The sequence below is a fragment of the Vipera berus genome (assembly GCF_964194415.1).
Source record: "Vipera berus genome assembly, chromosome: 15".
In the NCBI taxonomy this organism is placed as follows: Eukaryota; Metazoa; Chordata; class Lepidosauria; order Squamata; family Viperidae; genus Vipera; species Vipera berus.
Window position 1 is genome coordinate 3,626,245 of NC_138218.1, and position 18,610 is coordinate 3,644,854.

The 18,610-nt window shown below is 45.9% G+C and overlaps 1 protein-coding gene across 1 annotated transcript in view; it reads right to left on the reverse strand.

The window, feature by feature from the left end:
- The window catches only part of AGPAT2 (1-acylglycerol-3-phosphate O-acyltransferase 2), a 46,371-nt gene that overhangs the window by 21,544 nt on the left and 6,217 nt on the right, over positions 1 to 18,610 (reverse strand). Inside the window, exons 2-3 of the mRNA XM_081339883.1 lie at positions 4,995 to 5,128; positions 1,703 to 1,878 (exon numbers count right to left, since the gene is read on the reverse strand). Coding sequence (XP_081196009.1) covers positions 1,703 to 1,878; positions 4,995 to 5,128 — 310 coding nt within the window. The remainder of the gene's footprint in view (positions 1 to 1,702; positions 1,879 to 4,994; positions 5,129 to 18,610) is intronic.

Below are 18,610 nucleotides of genomic sequence, written 5' to 3' on the forward strand. Positions count from 1 at the left end.
ACCTTGAGCCTGGTGGGATGCGAACCTGCACTAATTGCAGGCAGCTGGTGTTACTTAAGGAGGCATTAGCCCACTGCTCCACCAAGGCTCTGTGGCCAGTCTAGAGAAAAGAAGGATTAGGGGTGACATGATAGTGATATTCCAGTATTTGAGAGGCTGCCACAAAAGGCGGGGGTCAACCTATTCAAATTCAAAATTATCTTATTCAAAATTATCTTAAGATATTAAGCTGTATTAGCAGGAACTGGGTATGCCTAGTCTAGAGGAAAATATATATTCAAAGTTATTTTAAGATATTAAGCTATATTGGCAGGACTTGGGTTTGACTAGTCTAAAGAAAAGAAGAAATAGGGGAGACATGATAGCAGTATTCCAGTGTCTGAGAGGCTGCCGCAAAGAAGAGGGGGTCAACTTATTCTGCAAAGCACCAGAGGGCAAGAAACAATGGATGGAAACTCATCAAGGAGAGAAGCAACCTGGAATTAAGGAGAAACTTCCTGACAGGGAGGACAATTAACCAGTGGAACAGCTTGCCACCAGAAGTTGTGGGCGCTCCATCCCTGGAGGTTTTTAAGAAGAGATTGGACAGTCACTTGTCTGAGATGGTGTAGGTTCTCCTGCTTGAGCTGGGGGTTGGACTAGAAGATCTCTAAGGTCCCTTCCAGCTCTATTCTGATTATCTTTTCCAATATTGTTTTCTGGTCTGGTGTGGCCTAATCTTGTCTGATTTACCCTACCTTACTCTATATTAAAGGGACGCAGTGGCTCAGTGGGTTAGGACGCTGAGCTTGTCGATCAGAAGGTCGGCAGTTTGGCGGGTCGAATCCCGAGTGCCGCGTAGCAGAGTGAGCGCCTGTTACTCGTCCCAGCTTCTGCCAACCTAGCAGTTCGAAAGCACGTAAAAAGGCAAGTAGAAAAACAGGGACCACTCCGGTGGGAAGGTAACAGCGTTCTGTGCGCCTTTGGCGTCTAACTCATGCCGGCCACATGACCACGGAGACGTCCTCGGACAAGCGCTGGCTCTTCGGCTTTGAAACGGAGATGAGCACCGGCCCCTAGAGTCGGAAACGACTAGCACGCATGTGCGGGGGAACCTTTACCTTGACCTTTTACTCTATACTATTTTGCCCTAGATTTCCAACTATTTCATTTAAAGGGTCCCTTCCAGCTCTATTTGTCCAGCAAATAAAGCAGACATGTCAAACACAAGGCCCGGGGGCCAGATCTGGCCCGCGAAGTGGTTTCATGCGGCCCGCGAAGCCATCCTGGAAACAGTGAGGGAACGGCCCCCACTGCCTTGGCCCTGGCCCAGAGACCCTCCTCTTGCCATAGACCATCAGATCTGTCGCGCTCCTGCCCAGGCCCCCATAGGCACCCTTGATGCCAACAATGTAGAGCTGGCCACGCCCACCCAGTAGGCCACACACACTTTAGCCACGCCCACCCAGTAGGCCACGCCCACCCGGCCCCCTGAGGGCAACCGCAATGCTGATGCGGCCCTCAATGAAATTGAGTTTGACACCCCTGAAATAAAGCAACTGGTGGCTTCCTCACCCATCGGTCCAAACAAAGGCTCAGCTCTCACAATAACTGACCCCCAGCCCCGTTTTGCCTCATCCAGCAGGCAAGTTGACTGGCCAAGGTCTCATTACAAAGGGACCCTCCCACACACCCACACACCCACACACCCAGACACACTCACGTTGTCGCTGGTCATGGCCTGGCTGACTCCGGACATCACGGATTTGGCTGTGCCGGTTCTCTTCCGGTTGATGTAGATGACCCCGCCGAGGTAAGTGACCAGCCCCACAGGCCCCATGTACAACACCTCCTTCTTGGCAATTTGGACACAGCGCTCCGGAAGGATTTCCATCAGTCCTGTCAAGGAGAGCGCAGGAGAGACACGGGTGAAAAGCTGCCTCCAAGGGTCTGGAGATCCACCAAGCGTCCCTCGTCTTCCTGTCTTTGCCCATCGTGATCAGCCGAGCCTCAGAGGAACGTCCTGTTTGGCCTGGGGAACCCCAACCTGGTCCTAGCCTCCCTCGCAGGGTTGTTGGGCAGGCAAATAAAAATGGAAACAACCGAGATGCGCCCTTATTTGTGTAGCTTTGAAAGCTCATTCAAGGTTTCACGGTCTCCGAGGAAATTGGAGTCTCTCAACTGCATATCACAGCTCAGAGCTGGGAGGGGGTCTTAAAAGGTCGTGCTGTGGTGGGAGAGCAGGCAGGTCCAACCAGGAAGCCCCCACTGAATCAGGAAGGAGATTTATCTATGTCAGTGGGTGATCTATACGAAAATGGAAGGACGTTTCGATTCCTACTATGGATGAACGGCCACAGAGGTTGATGGAGTTGGCAGAGGTGGCTAAATTGACTGTTTTTTATTAAAGAAAAGAATTTAAGTACTTTTGTTTCCACATGGAGACCACTTGTGGATGTCGTGCTTGAGGTGGGGGAAAAAAAATGAAACTTCGATCTTGGGATTTACTGACGAGATTGATTTGTTGTTATAAAAATGACTAGTTTATGCTACTTTGGAAAAGTGAAAACTGGAGGTTCGATGCTAATGCTTTATTCTACTGCAACAGAGGCAGTCGGAAGTCAATGTTCTTTTTTATTTCTCCCCTCCTCCCCCTCACTTCTTTTTCCCTTTTCCTTCCCCACTGGGTCCTACTATCGTTTTGTTTTTTTGTTTTTGTATTTTGTATTTTATTTTATGATACAATAAAATGTTATAATGAGAGGAAGGAGATTCCCACCCATTTACATCACACACCTACTCTACCCATTTACGTGGGTCATAGTCTTCGGCTGGGTCATGAAGTAGCTCAACACACTTTCAGCCTATCTATCTATCTATCTATCTATCTATCTATCTTATCTGTCTGTCTATCATCTATGTCTGTCTGTCTATCTGTAACTATCTCTATTTATCTATCTCTATCATCTATCTATATCTATCTATCATCTATCTATATCTATCATCTATCTCTATCTTATAACTATATCTATATGTCTATCTATCTATCATCTATGTCTATCTACCTACCTATCTCTATCTATCATCTATGTCTATCTGTCTATAACTATATCTCTATTTATCTATCTCTATCATCTATCTCTATCATCTGTCTATCTATATCTATCTTTATATCTATCTATCATCTATCATCTATATATCTATCAACTATCTATATCTTATAACTATATCTATCATCTATATATCTATATATCATCTATGTCTATCTCTATCTATCTATCTATCTATCTATCTATCTATCTATCTATCTATCTATCATCTATGTCTGTCTATCTACCTATAACTATCTCTATTTATCTCTATCTTTCTATCATCTATCTCTATCATGTGTCTGTCTATCTATCTATCTATCTATCTATCTATCTATCTATCTATCTATCTATCTATATATATATCTATCTATAACTATATCTATCTATAACTATCTAAATCTATCTCTGTCTATCTCTATCTATGTCTGTCTATCTATATATCTATATCTATCTCACAAGTGATTAAATAATCTATATATTGAACTATAGATTTTATTTGTATACCGCCCTTCTCCCGAAGGACTCAGGGCGGTGAACAGGGCAATACATGTCAAAAGACAAAATACAAAAATTAAAAGAGATTAAACAAATGCCCACAACTCTTACAATAGATTAAAACACATTAAAAATAATAAAAACCCAACCCCATCTATCATTTATAAATAATTCTGCAATAAACCTTCAGTCATTTGAACTGCCTTAGTTCCTGATTCCATGCATCTGACAAGTCTAAATTTAACAAACTATTATTATTAATGAAACATTAATAAATTGTTTACACAGGGTACAGAACTGGCAAGGATTCTTTGTTTCTCATGGGAATTTCCTGTCTCTTTCATAGAAAAATGGCAAACTTTTTCCATGGCAAACGTACTTTCCTATCTGAAACACTAGCCTAGAATTCATTAGAAACTGTTTCAAAAGTTTCTTTCTAACATCCAAAGTTTCTTTCTAACATATGATTATAATACTGTACCCTATTTTTTTTAACATTAGGCAGAAATTATCTTTTATCCCGGCTCCTAATTTATAACCTGAGTCATGGTGATCATAGCTATTAACCAGAATGGCTTAATTTTAATAATGATTCCCTTCAAAACTTAGATCTTCAAACTGATATAAGAGATTTTAATATGTAGATGCAAATCCCTGTTATTTGGAAATGTTACGGCAAACATGATGATGTTAGTAGCAGTGCTGTGTCTGTTTTTCTTCTTTGACTGTTTTTGTAAATAATAACAGTGCCAAATCCAGTCTGAGTATCTGGCTGACTTGTGTGCAACGAAGTATAAATATCATTATTCCAAACATATATAAGCTGCATAATGAGTCAGTGAACGAAAGAGAGGCAGCCAGCCAGCCAGGTTTAATCTAACCAAGTTTGGTATATTGTGTAAATATACCTCTTACGTGTTTAGCAAACCTGGCTACACATGTGATGTGAACATAGCTATCTCAGTTAAGAAGACCGGGTGTGCCTGGGTGTGAAGACCCTGTCTCCCGTGGCTTCTCCCCACCCCCCACCCACTTCCCTTAAATCTCAAGCCAAAGCCACAGAGTGGGAACGGCCCCTTGTGGTCTTCTTCTCCTGCAGGAAAAGGGCCTGGGGTGGAGTCAAGTGAGGCATCAGCCTGGAGTGCTTACATTGCCACAAGCAATCCAAGTGCGCTTCCCATGGTGACCCTTATCTGGCACCAGTTTAAGTGCTGATGGTTAGTTGAGTAGATTCTTGTCTATAGGTGTGAGATGTATAAATCCTAACTGGAAATTAACATCTACCCTTCTTCGTGCCTGACACCTTTTCAGTGGCCATACAAGCCAACGCCAGAAGCACCTCCTCCTTCGGTGATCAGGTGGAGCCCTGAAACCCCCCCCCCAAGAGCAGCCCTCCCACTGTGACCCCAGGGAGCCCCAAACCCCTACCCATCATGTCCAGGATGCTCTGGTGGTTTGACACGATGACGCAGGGACCTTCGATCTCAAAGTGCTCCAGACCCTTCACTTCAAACCTCAGGCCGTAGAGGTACTTGAAGCTGCGGACCACGTTTTTGATTATCCTAAAAAAAACAAACAGGCAAAAGCGAGGGATGAGACATCCGGAACCTCCACAGAGGTGAAACCGTGCATCAAAGATGGCCTGAAGCTGTTCCTCAACAAAAACCACATTTTTTCCCCAACTCTCCCTTCCCACTGGCCTGCATGCAACAGGTGTGTCTCTCGCTCATTAAACTCGAAATTCTGGCTTCTTATAAAGGTGCACCTCTTTCGATGAGGTATTAAGAGGGCTAGGAACTGCAGAAATTTTCCTGCTATCAGCCTCCCAGCTGGAAAAACAAGTTTGTCTCCTTTCCATTTCTCTCTCTCTCTCTCTCTCTCTCTCTCTCTCTCTCTCTCTCTCTGTGTCTGTCTGTCTGTCTGTCTGTCTGTCTCTCTCTCTCTCTCTGTCTCCTTTCCATCTCTGTGTGTGTGTCTCTCTCTCTGTGTCTCCTTTCCATCTCTCTCTCCCTCTCTCTCTCTGTGTCTCCTTTCCATCTCTCTCTGTGTCTCTCTCTGTCACTGTCTCCTTTCCATCTCTCTCTCTCTCTCTCTCTCTCTCTCTCTCTCTCTCTCTCTCTCTCTCTCTCTCTCTCAACCTAACCCTAAAAACATACAAAGAACGGTTGCAGGAATTGGGTATGTCTAGTTTAATGAAAAGAAGGACTAGGGGTGACAGGATAGCAGCCATCCAATATCTGAGGGGCTGCCACGAAGAAGGGGGGAGTCAACCTGTTCTCCAAAGCATTTGAAGGCAGGAGAAGAAGCAATGGATGGAAACTAATCAAGGAGAGAAACAATCTAGAACTAAGGAGAACTTTCCCGACAGTCAAAATGATTAATTAGTGGAATGGCTTGCCTCTAGACCAGGGATCTTCAAACTCGGCCCTTTTATGACTCATGGACTTCAACTCCCAGAATTCCTCAGCCAGCATGCCTGGCTGAGAAATTCTGGGAGTTGAAGTCCATGAGTCATAAAAGGGCCAAGTTTGAAGACCTCTGCTTTAGACGTTGCGAGGGCTCCAACATGGAGGATTTTAAGAAGAGATTAGACAGTGATTTGTCTGAAATGGTTCTGAATCTCCTGCCATGGGCAGGGCTGGAACTAGAAGACCTCCAAGGTCCCTTCCAATGCTGTTATTCTACGTTCTTCTGCCCAGCCCAAGAGCAAGAGAAGAACAGAGTGTTGGAGGACATCTCTAGACCACTATCACCCCAAAGATGATCGTCTTGGACAAAGGGCTGCCAACTTTTGCCTCTCCTGGGCCGAGTGAAGAAGCAGATGGAAGCGGGTGGCTTTTTCCAAGCCCCAAGTTAGCGATGCTAACCAATGGTCACGCCTGTACATCTCTGATGGTTCTCCTGGCATGGGAATTAAGACCAGAATAGGGCGGCTAGAATTAGCAAGGGAAAAATCTATCTTGGTTAAGTTTTACTGAGGGCTCTGAGCCTGTGGAGACTTCACAAAAATCCTGCTTCCCTTCAGTCTGCAGCTTCTACTCCAAGCTTCCTCGAGGAACTACCACACCTAGAATTCCCAGCCACTGCCCACATGGGCTGTTGTCTGGCATTGCTAAAAAAAAAAAACATCAAGAGCTGCTAATTAACCCTCAACTTGTTATTCCAATTGGGACTAGAATTGCCCCTGTAAAGCCTTTATGCTTGTAAGCATAATAATAATAATAATAATAATAATAATAATAATAATAATAATAATAATAATAATAATAATAATAATAAGAAGAAGAAGAAGAAGAAGAAGAAGAAGAAGAAGAAGAAGAAGAAGAAGAAGAAGAAGAAGAAGAAGTAGTAGTAGTAGTAGTAGTAGTAGTAGTAGTAGTAGTAGTAGTTGGAAGGAACCTTGGAGGTCATCTAGTCCAACCCCCTGCTCAGGCAGGAAACCCTATCCCATTTCAGGCAAATGCCTGTCCAGTCTCTTCTTAAAAACTTCCAGTGTTGGAGCATTCACGGCTTCTGGAGGCAGGTTGTTCCACTGGTTGATTGTTCTAACTGTCAGGAAGTTTCTCCTTAGTTCTAGGTTGCTTCTCTCCTTGACTAGTTTCCATCCGTTGCTTCTTGTCCTGCTCTCAGGTGCTTTGAAGAATAGCTTGGCTCCCTCTTCTTTGTGGCAGCCCCTGAGATATTGGAACACTGCTATCATGTCACCCCTCACCCTTCTCTTCGTTAAACTACACATACCCAATTCCAGCAACCGTTCCCGATATGTTTTAGCCTCCAGCCCCCCAATCAAGTTTCATGGTAGTCATTAAGCAAATCACAGGGTGGTTAAACAAATCCACCTCCCCCAATCGGTGTTTTCTGCCAGGAATTGGCCCACCCGTACCTCCCAAAAAAAGGTCACAAAATGTGGTCATGTGACCACAAGGTGCTGCAGCCTGTCATAAATGGGAGCCTATTGCCAAGTGCCCAAATTGCAATCGCCCGACTGTGGGGAAGACGCGACAGTCATAAGTGTAAGTACAGACTGCCTGTCTTTTTCTCAGCACTGCTGTAACTTTGAACCTTTCTTAAATGAAAAGGGAATCGTTGCCAAACTACAAGTCCCAGCTTGCTTTGCTGCCGAGCTGCAGCACGTCAGGTCCCCTCCTGGGAAGAAAGGCTGCAAGATCTGGTTGGGTGCAAAACAGAGGGACAAGCCATGTTGGAGATGAAGATGGGAAGCGCACCGCATGCCCTGCCCTGGGAGGAGCAGAGGGCACACCACTCTGAGAAGCTGGACCTGATTGGCTCTCTGCAGCTGCCCCATCTTCATGCAAACAGGGGCAGAGTCCACTTCCAACGTATGGAGCTCCTTGGAGGGGGGAAGGGGGCAGACAGAGAGATGAGTAACCATTCGGCCAGAGTTCGAGGGCAGAACACTCTGGGCAACCCATCCCGGAGATGAATGGTGATGCCTTTTTGTGGGAACGGCCAGTATTTGGCCTCCCAACCTTCAGCTTTCCCAAACGTTTCATTTCTTATCGGCCTCTATGTGAATTACAGTGATGAGCACACTCTCCTGGTTCACACAGGATGGCATGTGGGAGGTTTGGGAAACGCTATGATAGAGCTTTCACATATATCATTTAGTATCTTGTTTTGGTAATGTTCTCATAGGCACCTGAGTAGTTCTCACTACGTATCCAATTATCACTATGTATCCTATTTTTTTGAGATTGATGGGGTTCATGTAATGTTGTATTTGGTATTCAGAAAAAAGAGGTGAATAAAAGTTCAGCAGGCAGTTGCTCAGGGTTTTTTTAGAGAGACGAGGCTGCCTGGCTGGTTCAGAGCATCTCTATCGACCCGGGTCTGAATTCTTTTCCCTACACCTTTTTGCAGCGTGCAGAAGAGAAATAAGGATGGAAAAAGCAGCTTTGCAAATCTCCTTAGCTCAAAGAGCCCAAATGCGCCAAAGGCCTCACTTTGGAGGAGAAGGCCTTTTGCAGCACCCTCTGCAGAAGGACGCATTCTGCTTGAGGGACTTTGCATGGCACTAAGATGTTGTTTCAAGGACATTTTGTTCTCGGTTTCCTGGCTCACGTGACTTCAGGGGAGAAACTGAACTGTAGATGGTTCCACAAAAGTCGGTGGCTACAGTGGAAAGAAGAGCCAGCAAGGAAACCCAGCTCTTTGCAATTCCTCTCTCGGACAAAGAGAGGAGCTGAGATCACCCACAAGTGCTCCAGACAGCTGCTCCTTGTGTGGAGACCACAAGCAATGGTCTCTGACTGGTTCAGAGTTCTGGGAGACAAAGCAAGGGCCATCTTTTTACTCAAAACAGGGTCAGCGCCTTCAAACGGATGCAAATGGATGGGTTTGCATATTTCCTTTTCTAAAAATATATTGGTTAAATATATTTCCCATGGGGAAATGCTTCTGGTTTGAATTCTCTTTTTTTTTAAAAAAAAAAAACCTGACAATTAAACTATGAAGCTTGGAGATAGAGGGAACCAGAAGAAACTAAAGTTTACAATTACAGGAGAAGAACACTTAATTTGATTTACTAATACAGAATTAAGCAAACTTATTTTGTAATGTTGAAGAATATTTTTGAGCAATGGACACAAGACGTTAATTTTAAGAGTGTCTGTTCTAGAGAACTTGTTATTTAAAAGATATTATGGAAGAGGAACAAGTTTTACAGGACCAGATTGAGACTCATCTGACAGTGGATTGAAGAATGAGAGGCTACATGGTATGGAAAGAGATGCTGCCCTTACAAAATAAACCAGATGATATCTTTATAATTAAAGAGGATTAAACTAGAGTGACCTGGATTTTCCTATATTGGATTTACAGCTCTGAAGAAATTTCGGCACATTCTACTTTTCCATTCTTTTATTTATTTATTTTTTAGTTTGCATTAGCTTTTATCATTCCTGTGGTCCAAAAAACACATGCTGCCAAGTCACAAATGGCCAAGTTCACCCAGCCCAGAACAGCCAAGGCAAAGATTTAATCCCCATTTGGATTTTGCCAGACTATGCGAAGCAGTTTGCACCTAGCCAGACCCAAGGTGAACGCACCTAGGTCCCAATCTCAATGTATACATGGTTATACTTTGACAATAGGGACGTGGTGGCTCAGTGGGTTAAGACGCTGAGCTTGTCGATCAGAAGGTCGGCAGTTGGGCGGGTCGAATCCCGAGTACCGCATAGCAGAGTGAGCGCCTGTTACTCACCCCAGCTTCTGCCAACCTAGCAGTTCGAAAGCACGTAAAAATGCAAGTAGAAAAATAGGGACCACTACGGTGGGAAGGTAACAGCGTTCCGTGCACCTTTGGCGTCTAGTCATGCCGGCCACATGACCACGGACACGTCCTCAGACAAGCACTGGCTCTTCAGCTTTGAAACGGAGATGAGCACCGGCCCCTAGAGTCGGAAACGACTAGCACGCATGTGCGGGGGAACCTTTACCTTACTTTGATAATAAAGGTTCATTCATTCATTTGCTCCCATCTGGGGCATCTTCAAGCCCAACCCCTCGCAAAAGCAGCTACCTACCAATGCCAAAAAAGAATTTTAGATCTTGAAATGCTAGACTAGCTTTTCTCAACCTGGACAACTTAAGATGAGTGGACTTCAACTCCCAGCATGCTAGCCAAGGGTATTCTCGGAGTTGAAGTCCAGCCATTTTCAAGGTGCTGAGGCTGAGAAACAACGTGTTAGTTAGACAATATCAACAACTGCCTGGAGATTTTTGGGGGCGGGGGATAAAACTTACTGAGCCCTTTTACAAAAGAGCAAAGCCAGAGGACTTTGCATTAACAACAACAACAAAAAACGCTCCATGTTAAAATAACGAAAGAGGGATGTCACTGCTGTGCCTGTCCCATCCACGCCCTAAGTGTAGAGCAATTACATGGCAATTTTTACCAAGCAATGATGAAGCATTGCATTCACAGTAAAGGCTCAGTGCTGTCAGGCTGCCACAACACAACACAACTAAGTGAGATGTCTGAGTCTTCCTTCTATGTCTTGACAACCGCTCTTTCCCCACAAAAGAGTTTTGCAGCCAAGGAGAAGAAGAAAACCAGTCCATCAGGATTGTGGGGTGTGTGCATTTGTAGCTTCCAGTCTCAGCAGAGGAGAACGAAACACCATCCAAAGCCTCAAGAACAACAACATCAAAGGAAGGAGGGGCAGTTTTCATTAATAAAGGGGATTATGACAAGGAACCCTCAAAGTTCTGCCAACTTTTGTCTTCAGATCTCACACAATATAACTATGAACAAGCTATGCGACTGATGAAATGGTTTCCCAAGTTGGCAGCTGCATGGAGACATCATAGGCAACTTCTACCAACCTAGTAGTCAGAACAGAACAGAACAGCAGAGTTGGAAGGGACCTTGGAGGTCTTCTAGTCCAGCCCCCTGCTCAAGCAGGAGACTCTCCACCATTTCAAACAAATGGTTGTCCAATCTCTTCTTAAAAGCCTCCAGTGATGGAGGACTTTACAATTTCTGGAGGCAGGTTGTTCCACTGGTTAATTGTTCTCACTGTCAGAAATTTCTCCTTAGTTCTAGGTTGCTTCTCTCCTTTGATTAGTTTCCACCCTAAAGTCCTGCATTTAGGCAGGAAAACCAAATGCACAGGTACCTCGTTGAACAGTAGTAAACTAGGTGGCACCTGGTTCAATAGTAGTGCCTGTGGGAGGGATCTAGGAGTCCTAGTAGACCACCACCTACGTATGAGCCAGCTGGCTTGCTCGCTCAACAGCGAGACCCTGGTGAAGCGGGCACAGCAGCGCCTGCATTGTCTGCACTGCATGAGAAAAGCACATCTTCCTTCCCCTGTCCTAACCACTTTCTACAGAGGGATGATCGAGAGCAGCCTGTTATATAGCATCACAGTCTGGTTTGGAAGCATCCCAGCTGCAGACAGGAAGGTGGTCCAGAGAGTGGTGAGGACAGCTGAAAAGATCATTGGCAGTTCCCTCCCCTCCATCCGGGACATAGCAGAGAAGCGTTGTTTGAACAGGGTCCGTAAGGTTATCTGGGACACTACAGATCCTCTCCACGACCTGTTTTCCTTGTTACCTTCTGGGAGGAGGGGGCTCCGTGGCATCCGAAGCAGAACATCCAGATTCCGTCACAGTTTTGTGCCATTCAGTATTAACCTTGTGAACTCTCAAGCTTCCTCTTTCCGTTATGTATTCAAGATGGACAGTGATTAATAGTTATACGTTACTTATACATGTTGTATATAGCAGGGCTTTTCAACCAGTGGTACAGGTACCACCTGTGGTACATTGGCACTTGGCAGGTGGTACGCAACCATCCTAGAGAAGTGGTAGCGGGGGAGGGGAATGAGCTGAACCGGTGGCAGCACCGCACAAGCCTGAGCGAGAGACGGCTGGAGCTTCAGGGCTGTCAGGGCTCAGCGGAAGCGCCAGGATCAGCACCAGGATCCAGCTGGAGCTCGGCGCTGATCCTGGCACTTCTGCTGAGCCCAGAAGAAGCGCCGATCAGCTGGAATGTTGCAGCATCTCCAGGGTCTTGTGATTTACATTCAGATGCTTGGCAACTGATTCATATTTATGACGGTCACAGTGTCCCAGGGTCATGTGAAGTGACCAAAACCTGCTGCAACCACCCAGCATAGGGGGGGGGGAATAAAAACCAAACACCCCCCACCCCACCCCCGCTGCCAATCCTCAACAGAAATGCTCACAACAATGAAAACCTCGGACAGGAAGAAGAGCGCCGCCGGGCGGGCAGGCAGGCATCTTGCTCGGCTGTGGCTTGGGGGGCACTTTTCTCAGTGCCACTGTAACTTCAAACAGACACTAACTGAACTGTTGTAAGTCGAGGACTTCCTGTACGTCATCCCTTTTTTCCTTTTTTTTCGGTCATCAAGTTTTTGACCCCTTGCTAGGCGACTGGTGGTACTCGGATGCTGCCATATCCTAAAAGTGGTACAATGGGTGAAAAGGTTGAAAAGCCCTGGTATACAGTATGTTTTTAATGTGTGTTATGTATGTGTACCCTGAGAGCAAGCAACTAAATTTCATTTTTAATGTGTGCTGTTGTGCCCACAGAGGAAAAAAACGACAATAAAGGTTATCTAATCTAATAATCTAATATCAATGTGCTGCAGCTGCCAAAAAAAGCCAACACAGTCCTAGGCTACATTAACAGAGGGACAGAATCACGCGAAGTGATGGTCCTTCTTAAACTGCACTAGTGAGACCACACTTGGAATATCGTGTCCATAAGGGGGATGGAGGCCGAATCGTACAACGGAACTATGTTCAGCCAAACAAAGAGAAGGCTTTGGGGTGACATGATAGCTGTCTTCCAGTACAGGTAGTCCTCGTTTTTACGACCACGACTGAGCCCCAAATTTATGCTGCTAAGTGTTAAGTGAGTTTTGACCCATTTTACGACCTTCCTTGCCACAGTTGTTAAGTGAATCACTGCAGTTGTTAAGTTAGGAACACGGCTGTGTGGTGAATCTGGCATCCCCATTGACTTTGCTTGTCAGAAGGTCGCAAAAGGGGATCACGTGACACTGCAGCTGTCATGAATATGAATCAATTGCCTGAGCAGGGGGTTGGATAGATGACCTCCAAGGTCCCTTCCAACATTACTATTTCGCTGTTGTTGTTGTTGTTGTTGTTGTTGTTGTTAGAATTTTGATCGTGTGACCATGGGGGATGCTGCAATAATCGTAAGTGGGGAAAACGGTCAAAAGTCACTTTTCCAGTGCCATTGTAACTTTGAATGGTCACTGAACGAAGTTGTAAGTCGTGGTTTACCTGTAGTTGAGGGGCTGCCGTGAAGAAAATAGGGTCAACATATTTTCCAAAGCACCAGAAGGCAGGACAAAGAAACAACGGATGGAAACTAACCAAGGAGAGAAGCAAACTGGAATTAAGGAGAAACTTCCTAACAAGAGAGGACAATTAACCAGTGGAACAGAAGTTGCCTCCAGATGTTGTGGGTGCTCCATCACTGGAGGCTTTCAAGAAGAAGTTGGACAACAATTTGTCCAGACTGGTATAAAGATTCCTGCCATTAGACTAGAAGACTGCTAAGGTCCCTTTCACCCCTCTGATTCTGTAACATCTTCTACCTACATCCCAAAATACACACACGAGACTCTCTGTATCCAGTTGCAGTGCTTGTGAAAATGACTTATGCCACCAGCTGTCCCAATAAGATCCCACCTAAGGGGTCCTAAGGAAACTGAACTCCACAGGCAATCTCCCTAACAACTTCATTTTAGCTCCCAAGGAGGTTGAGTAGCTCTGTGTGTGTGTGTGTGTGTGTGTGTGTGTGTGTGTGTGTGTGTGTATGTATATATATATATATATATATATATATATATATATATATATATATAACAATATATCAACATCCCACACAAGTGTGGATTTCAAAGTATATCAAGATTACCACTGATGTCAACATAGCACCAAACGGTGGCATCACCCCGTGCAAAGTACCGACTCAAAATTAGTTCACCTCTGGCAGCTACATGTATCTACAAGCCAATGGCATGATCATGGGCACATGGATGGCTCAATGTGCAAAACACCTTCTTGGCTGACCTGGAAGAATGCTTTCTCAACTCTTATCCTCAGAATCCCATCCTTTACCTGAGATTTGATGATGACATTTTTCCCATCTGGACCCATGGATAGGAACCCCATCAGGAATTGCCACCTCACCATCAACACCCACCTACTGACCAAGTCTGCAACTGATAGAACAATATTCTCCAAAGCACCAGAGGGCAGGACAAAGAAACAGTGGATGGAAACTAATCAAGGAGAAATGCAACCCGGAATTAAGGAGAAACGTCCTAACCATGAGAACAATTAACCGGTGGAACAACCAGCCTCTAGAAGTTGGGGGTGCTTCATCGCTGAGGTTTTTAAGAGGAGACTAGACAGTCACTTTTCTGAAATGGTATAGGGACTCCAACCTGAGCAGGGGGCTGGACTAGAAGACCTCCATGGGTCCCTTCCAGCTCTATTCTGACTCTGATTCAACACAACTATACAGTGGAAAGTCACAGGTCCTCATGGCTATTGCTGTCCTCCCATCCAGAGTACACACCCAAAGTAGAATCTGTAACCAAGCTTTACACAACTGTGGCACATGTTCCGATCCACTTGTTCAAATCCATCCGTATTGCGGCTTATCATCAATAAGCAGATGATACCCAATTACTGTATACGTCTCCACCTCTAGGCAGACAAGTGGCACAGTGGCGGCGCTGGGGGGCATTTAGGATTTGGATAGGGAGGAACCGGTTTCGACTCAACCATAGCAAGATGGAGTTGGCCAGGGGCTTCTGCCCCCCTCTCCAAGACCCAGTTGATACTTACAGAATAGCAGTTGGAAGGGACCTTGGAGGTCATCTAGTCCAACCCCCTGCTCAGGCAGGAAGCCTTATACCATTCCAAGCAAATGGCTGTCCAGTCTCTTCATGAAAACCTCCAGTGTTGGAGCATTCAGAATTTCTGGAGGCCGGCTGTTCCACTGGTTAATTGTTCTCACTGTCAGGAAATTTCTCCTTAGTTCTAGGTTGGACCTCTCTTTGTTAGGCTCCCATCCGTTACTTCTCGTCTTGCCCTCTTGGGGGGAGAGATCAACTCCCTCTTCTCTGTGACAGCCCCTCAAATACTGGAAGACTGCTATCACGTCACCCCCTAACAATTTCTCCTCCTTTTGGATTCTGAATGGGATGGCGCTTCCCCAGATTGAGCTGGTGTGCAATTTGAGGGTCCTCTTGGGTTGCGCAAGGAGTAAGTGGCCGCCAGGGCTGCGGGAGGGGTTTGCAGAGATTCTTCTAGCACAACCAACTGTGCACTTTCCTGGACTGGCAGGCCTTGCTTGTGGTTGCCAAGGTGTTGGGAGTACTGGAACATGTTCCACATGGGGCGGCCTGTGAAGAGCACTGCACACAGTCATGGCAGCCCACTCGGTTTACACCTGCAAAAATTCTCCTGTGCAAGCTGCATTGGTTTCCAGGTTCTTCCGAAGTGCAACTCAAGGTCCTGGTTACACCTTTAGACCCAGATTATCTGTGGGACCTCCTTATTAAGGACCCCTACCCTTTTTCTACCAGGTCAGGCAGTCTGGGCCCACTCCAGTCCCTCCCCCCAAATATTGCCATCTCATGGGAGATAGGAAGCGCGTGTTTTCCAAAGAGGCCCCTGCCTCAATCCTGGTTGCAAGAGGTCCAGTCTGCACCCCAACGTGCGACAGGCCTCAATTCTCCTCACCTTCCAAAGAGCTTGCCAGTACTTGTACGTTAGGCATTTGACTTGGCGCCAAGCCTTTGTTGTTTCTAACGCTCTAATGCAATTAGCTCCATGGTTTTAATATGCTTGTCAACTTTTTTTTATTGAAAAGTTTTACAATTCATTTTTTAAAAAGACAAAACCCCTCCCAACCCCCTCCCCTCTCCCCAACCCTCCCCAACACCTCCCTCCCCTCCCCCTCCCCCCTCCCCGACTTCCCAGAGCTCAATACAGGGTATAAATATACAAACAATCATAGTCTACCTTATGCAAACAACAATAAAATATTAAATCTATCGCACTTTAACTCTTATAAAATAACTACAAGCAATTTAAAAATCACATCAGTACTTATTCAAATGCTAAATGAAACTTTTTAGTCCCATATTTATTCAATATGCTTGTCAACTTTTGATTGGGAGCCGCCCAGAGTTGATTAGTAAAATGGGCGGCTATATCAATGCTTTCAACAAATAAATTATGAAATAAAAACACCGGCAACTCACAGCTTAAGCCAAGTGTTATTCATAAGCTACAGCCTACACTGGCCTACATAAGCTACAGCCTACAGCCTCCTGCACTATTTCAGACACTGCGTGGAAAAGTCCATACCTGCAAGCCAACAATGCAGAGCCTCACAAGGAACAATTAAGTTTAGCGTGGGAAGCAGGCTCTGCGACAAACTCCAATGTCTTTATTTCATACCTACACCAAGGCCCGGGGCTAGCAAGTACACACACAAGATTACCAATGGGGCCTTCGCCATCATCTGTTAGCCATGCCCCTCTGGATTCCGTGTGGGATGAACAGGACACGTCTGTGAGGATGCCTCCTGCCATTCTTCGCTTTCAAACCGCTTCAGAGCACCGCTTTCTAACCTGGGCTGTCTCCTGCAGGGATTCAGCACAGACAGGACGAGGCACAAACTCTATTGAAAATGATGATCAAAGGTGATCAAAGGCCTGGAGACTAAAACATAGAAAGAACGGCTGCAGGACTTGGGTTTGGCTAGTCCAGGGGTAGGCAACCTTGGCTCTTTTATGACTCGTGGACTTCAACTCCCAGAATTCCTGAGCCAGCCACGCTGAGGGGAAAGGGAGAGGTTTCCAAGCTGAGCCATGCTGGCTCAGGAATTCTGGGAGTTGAAGTCCTCGAGTCATAAAAGAGCCAAGGTTGCCTACCCCTGCCATATGCTAATAACCAGCACCCTTATTCTAGTCCAGGGGTAGGCAACCTTGGCTCTTTTATGACTAGTGGACTTCAACTCCCAGAGTTCCTGAGCCAGCCACGCTGAGGGGAAAGGGAGAGGTTTCCAAGCTGAGCCATGCTGGCTCAGGAATTCTGGGAGTTGAAGTCCTCGAGTCATAAAAGAGCCAAGGTTGCCTACCCCTGGGCTAGTCTAAGGAAAAGAAGAAATAGGAGAGACATGATAACAGAGTTCCAGTATCTGGGGGGCTGCCCCAAAGCAGAGGGGGCCAGGTTGTTCACCAAAGCACCAAAGGGAAGGACGAGAAACAACGGTTTGAAACAGACCAAAGAGAGAAGCAACCTGGAATTAAGGAGAAACTTCCCGACAGTGAGGACAATCAACCAGTGGAACAGCTTGCCTCCAGAAATCGTGGGCGCTCCATCACTGGAGGCTTTCAAGAAGAGACTAGACAATCACCTGTCTGAGATGGTATAGGTTCTCCTGCTTGAGCAGGGGGCTGGACTAGAAGACCTCCAAGGTCCCTTCCGGCTCTATTCTATTCTAAAAAGGCCAAGAGACCAAGCCATCCTCACAGCCCTGAGCCTAGGATGAACTGCCCCAGCCTGAACAGCCCCTTGGAGAGCCGCAGAGGTCGAATTAGGATTCTCACCTGCCTTGAGCCATCAGGTGATCTTTTCAGCTGAACTCACACAGCTTTGTAAAACTGCTTTGGGGCTATCTTTCCCAACCTGACCTTCTCAAGGAATCCTGGGAATCGCAACTCACACCATTCCCCTTTCAGCACATGCCCACACACCTGGAGGGCACCGGATGGGGGCTTGCTTCTGAGAGCTGCCAGCTGACTTTTACTCGGGATTCTGCAAAGGCTGTGTAGAAGGGACCTGTCCACCTCGGTCTCGCCTTCGAGGTTGCCAAGAGCTGTAGACGCTCTCCAGAATCGGCTAACAAGATCTCACGCTTCTGGTCAGCTCTCCCAAGGCTGTCTATCCTTGGGGGAAGAGAGAAGCTGAGTCCAGGGACCTTTTTTTTTTTTTTCTGGCCGAGTTCGAGAATTACATTTTGGTGCCATCCGAGCTTCCCACAACATTTTAAATTCACACATTGCAGCAAGCCATAAAACCTGACTTTACAAATCCCAGTCAGATTAAAACCCAAAGCCCAACAAGCCGCATTAAACCTTCAGCCTACGGGAGCCTTTCCAAAGCCATGATTTTTAAAAACAGCATTTTTAAGAAATACCAGGAGGAGGCATTGCTTTATTTTAACAATTCCACTCTTCTCAACTTCCCACAGCCCACCACGAGCAAAACAGGAAAGTCCCCGCAAAGACACGGAGCCGTTTCCCCTCCCTGTGGACATGCACAGTTCTTCTGACACAGAGTAAACTTTCCAACCTGGATTGGTCAACTTGCTGTTTGCAGTCCTTGCCTCCTTGGTCGTCTTCCAGCAAGTTTTCAGAGCCAACCTCCTGAGCGTATGCAACTCCATATTCAAGACACTGTTTATCTGAGGGGAGGACACACATTTGGGGTTTGGC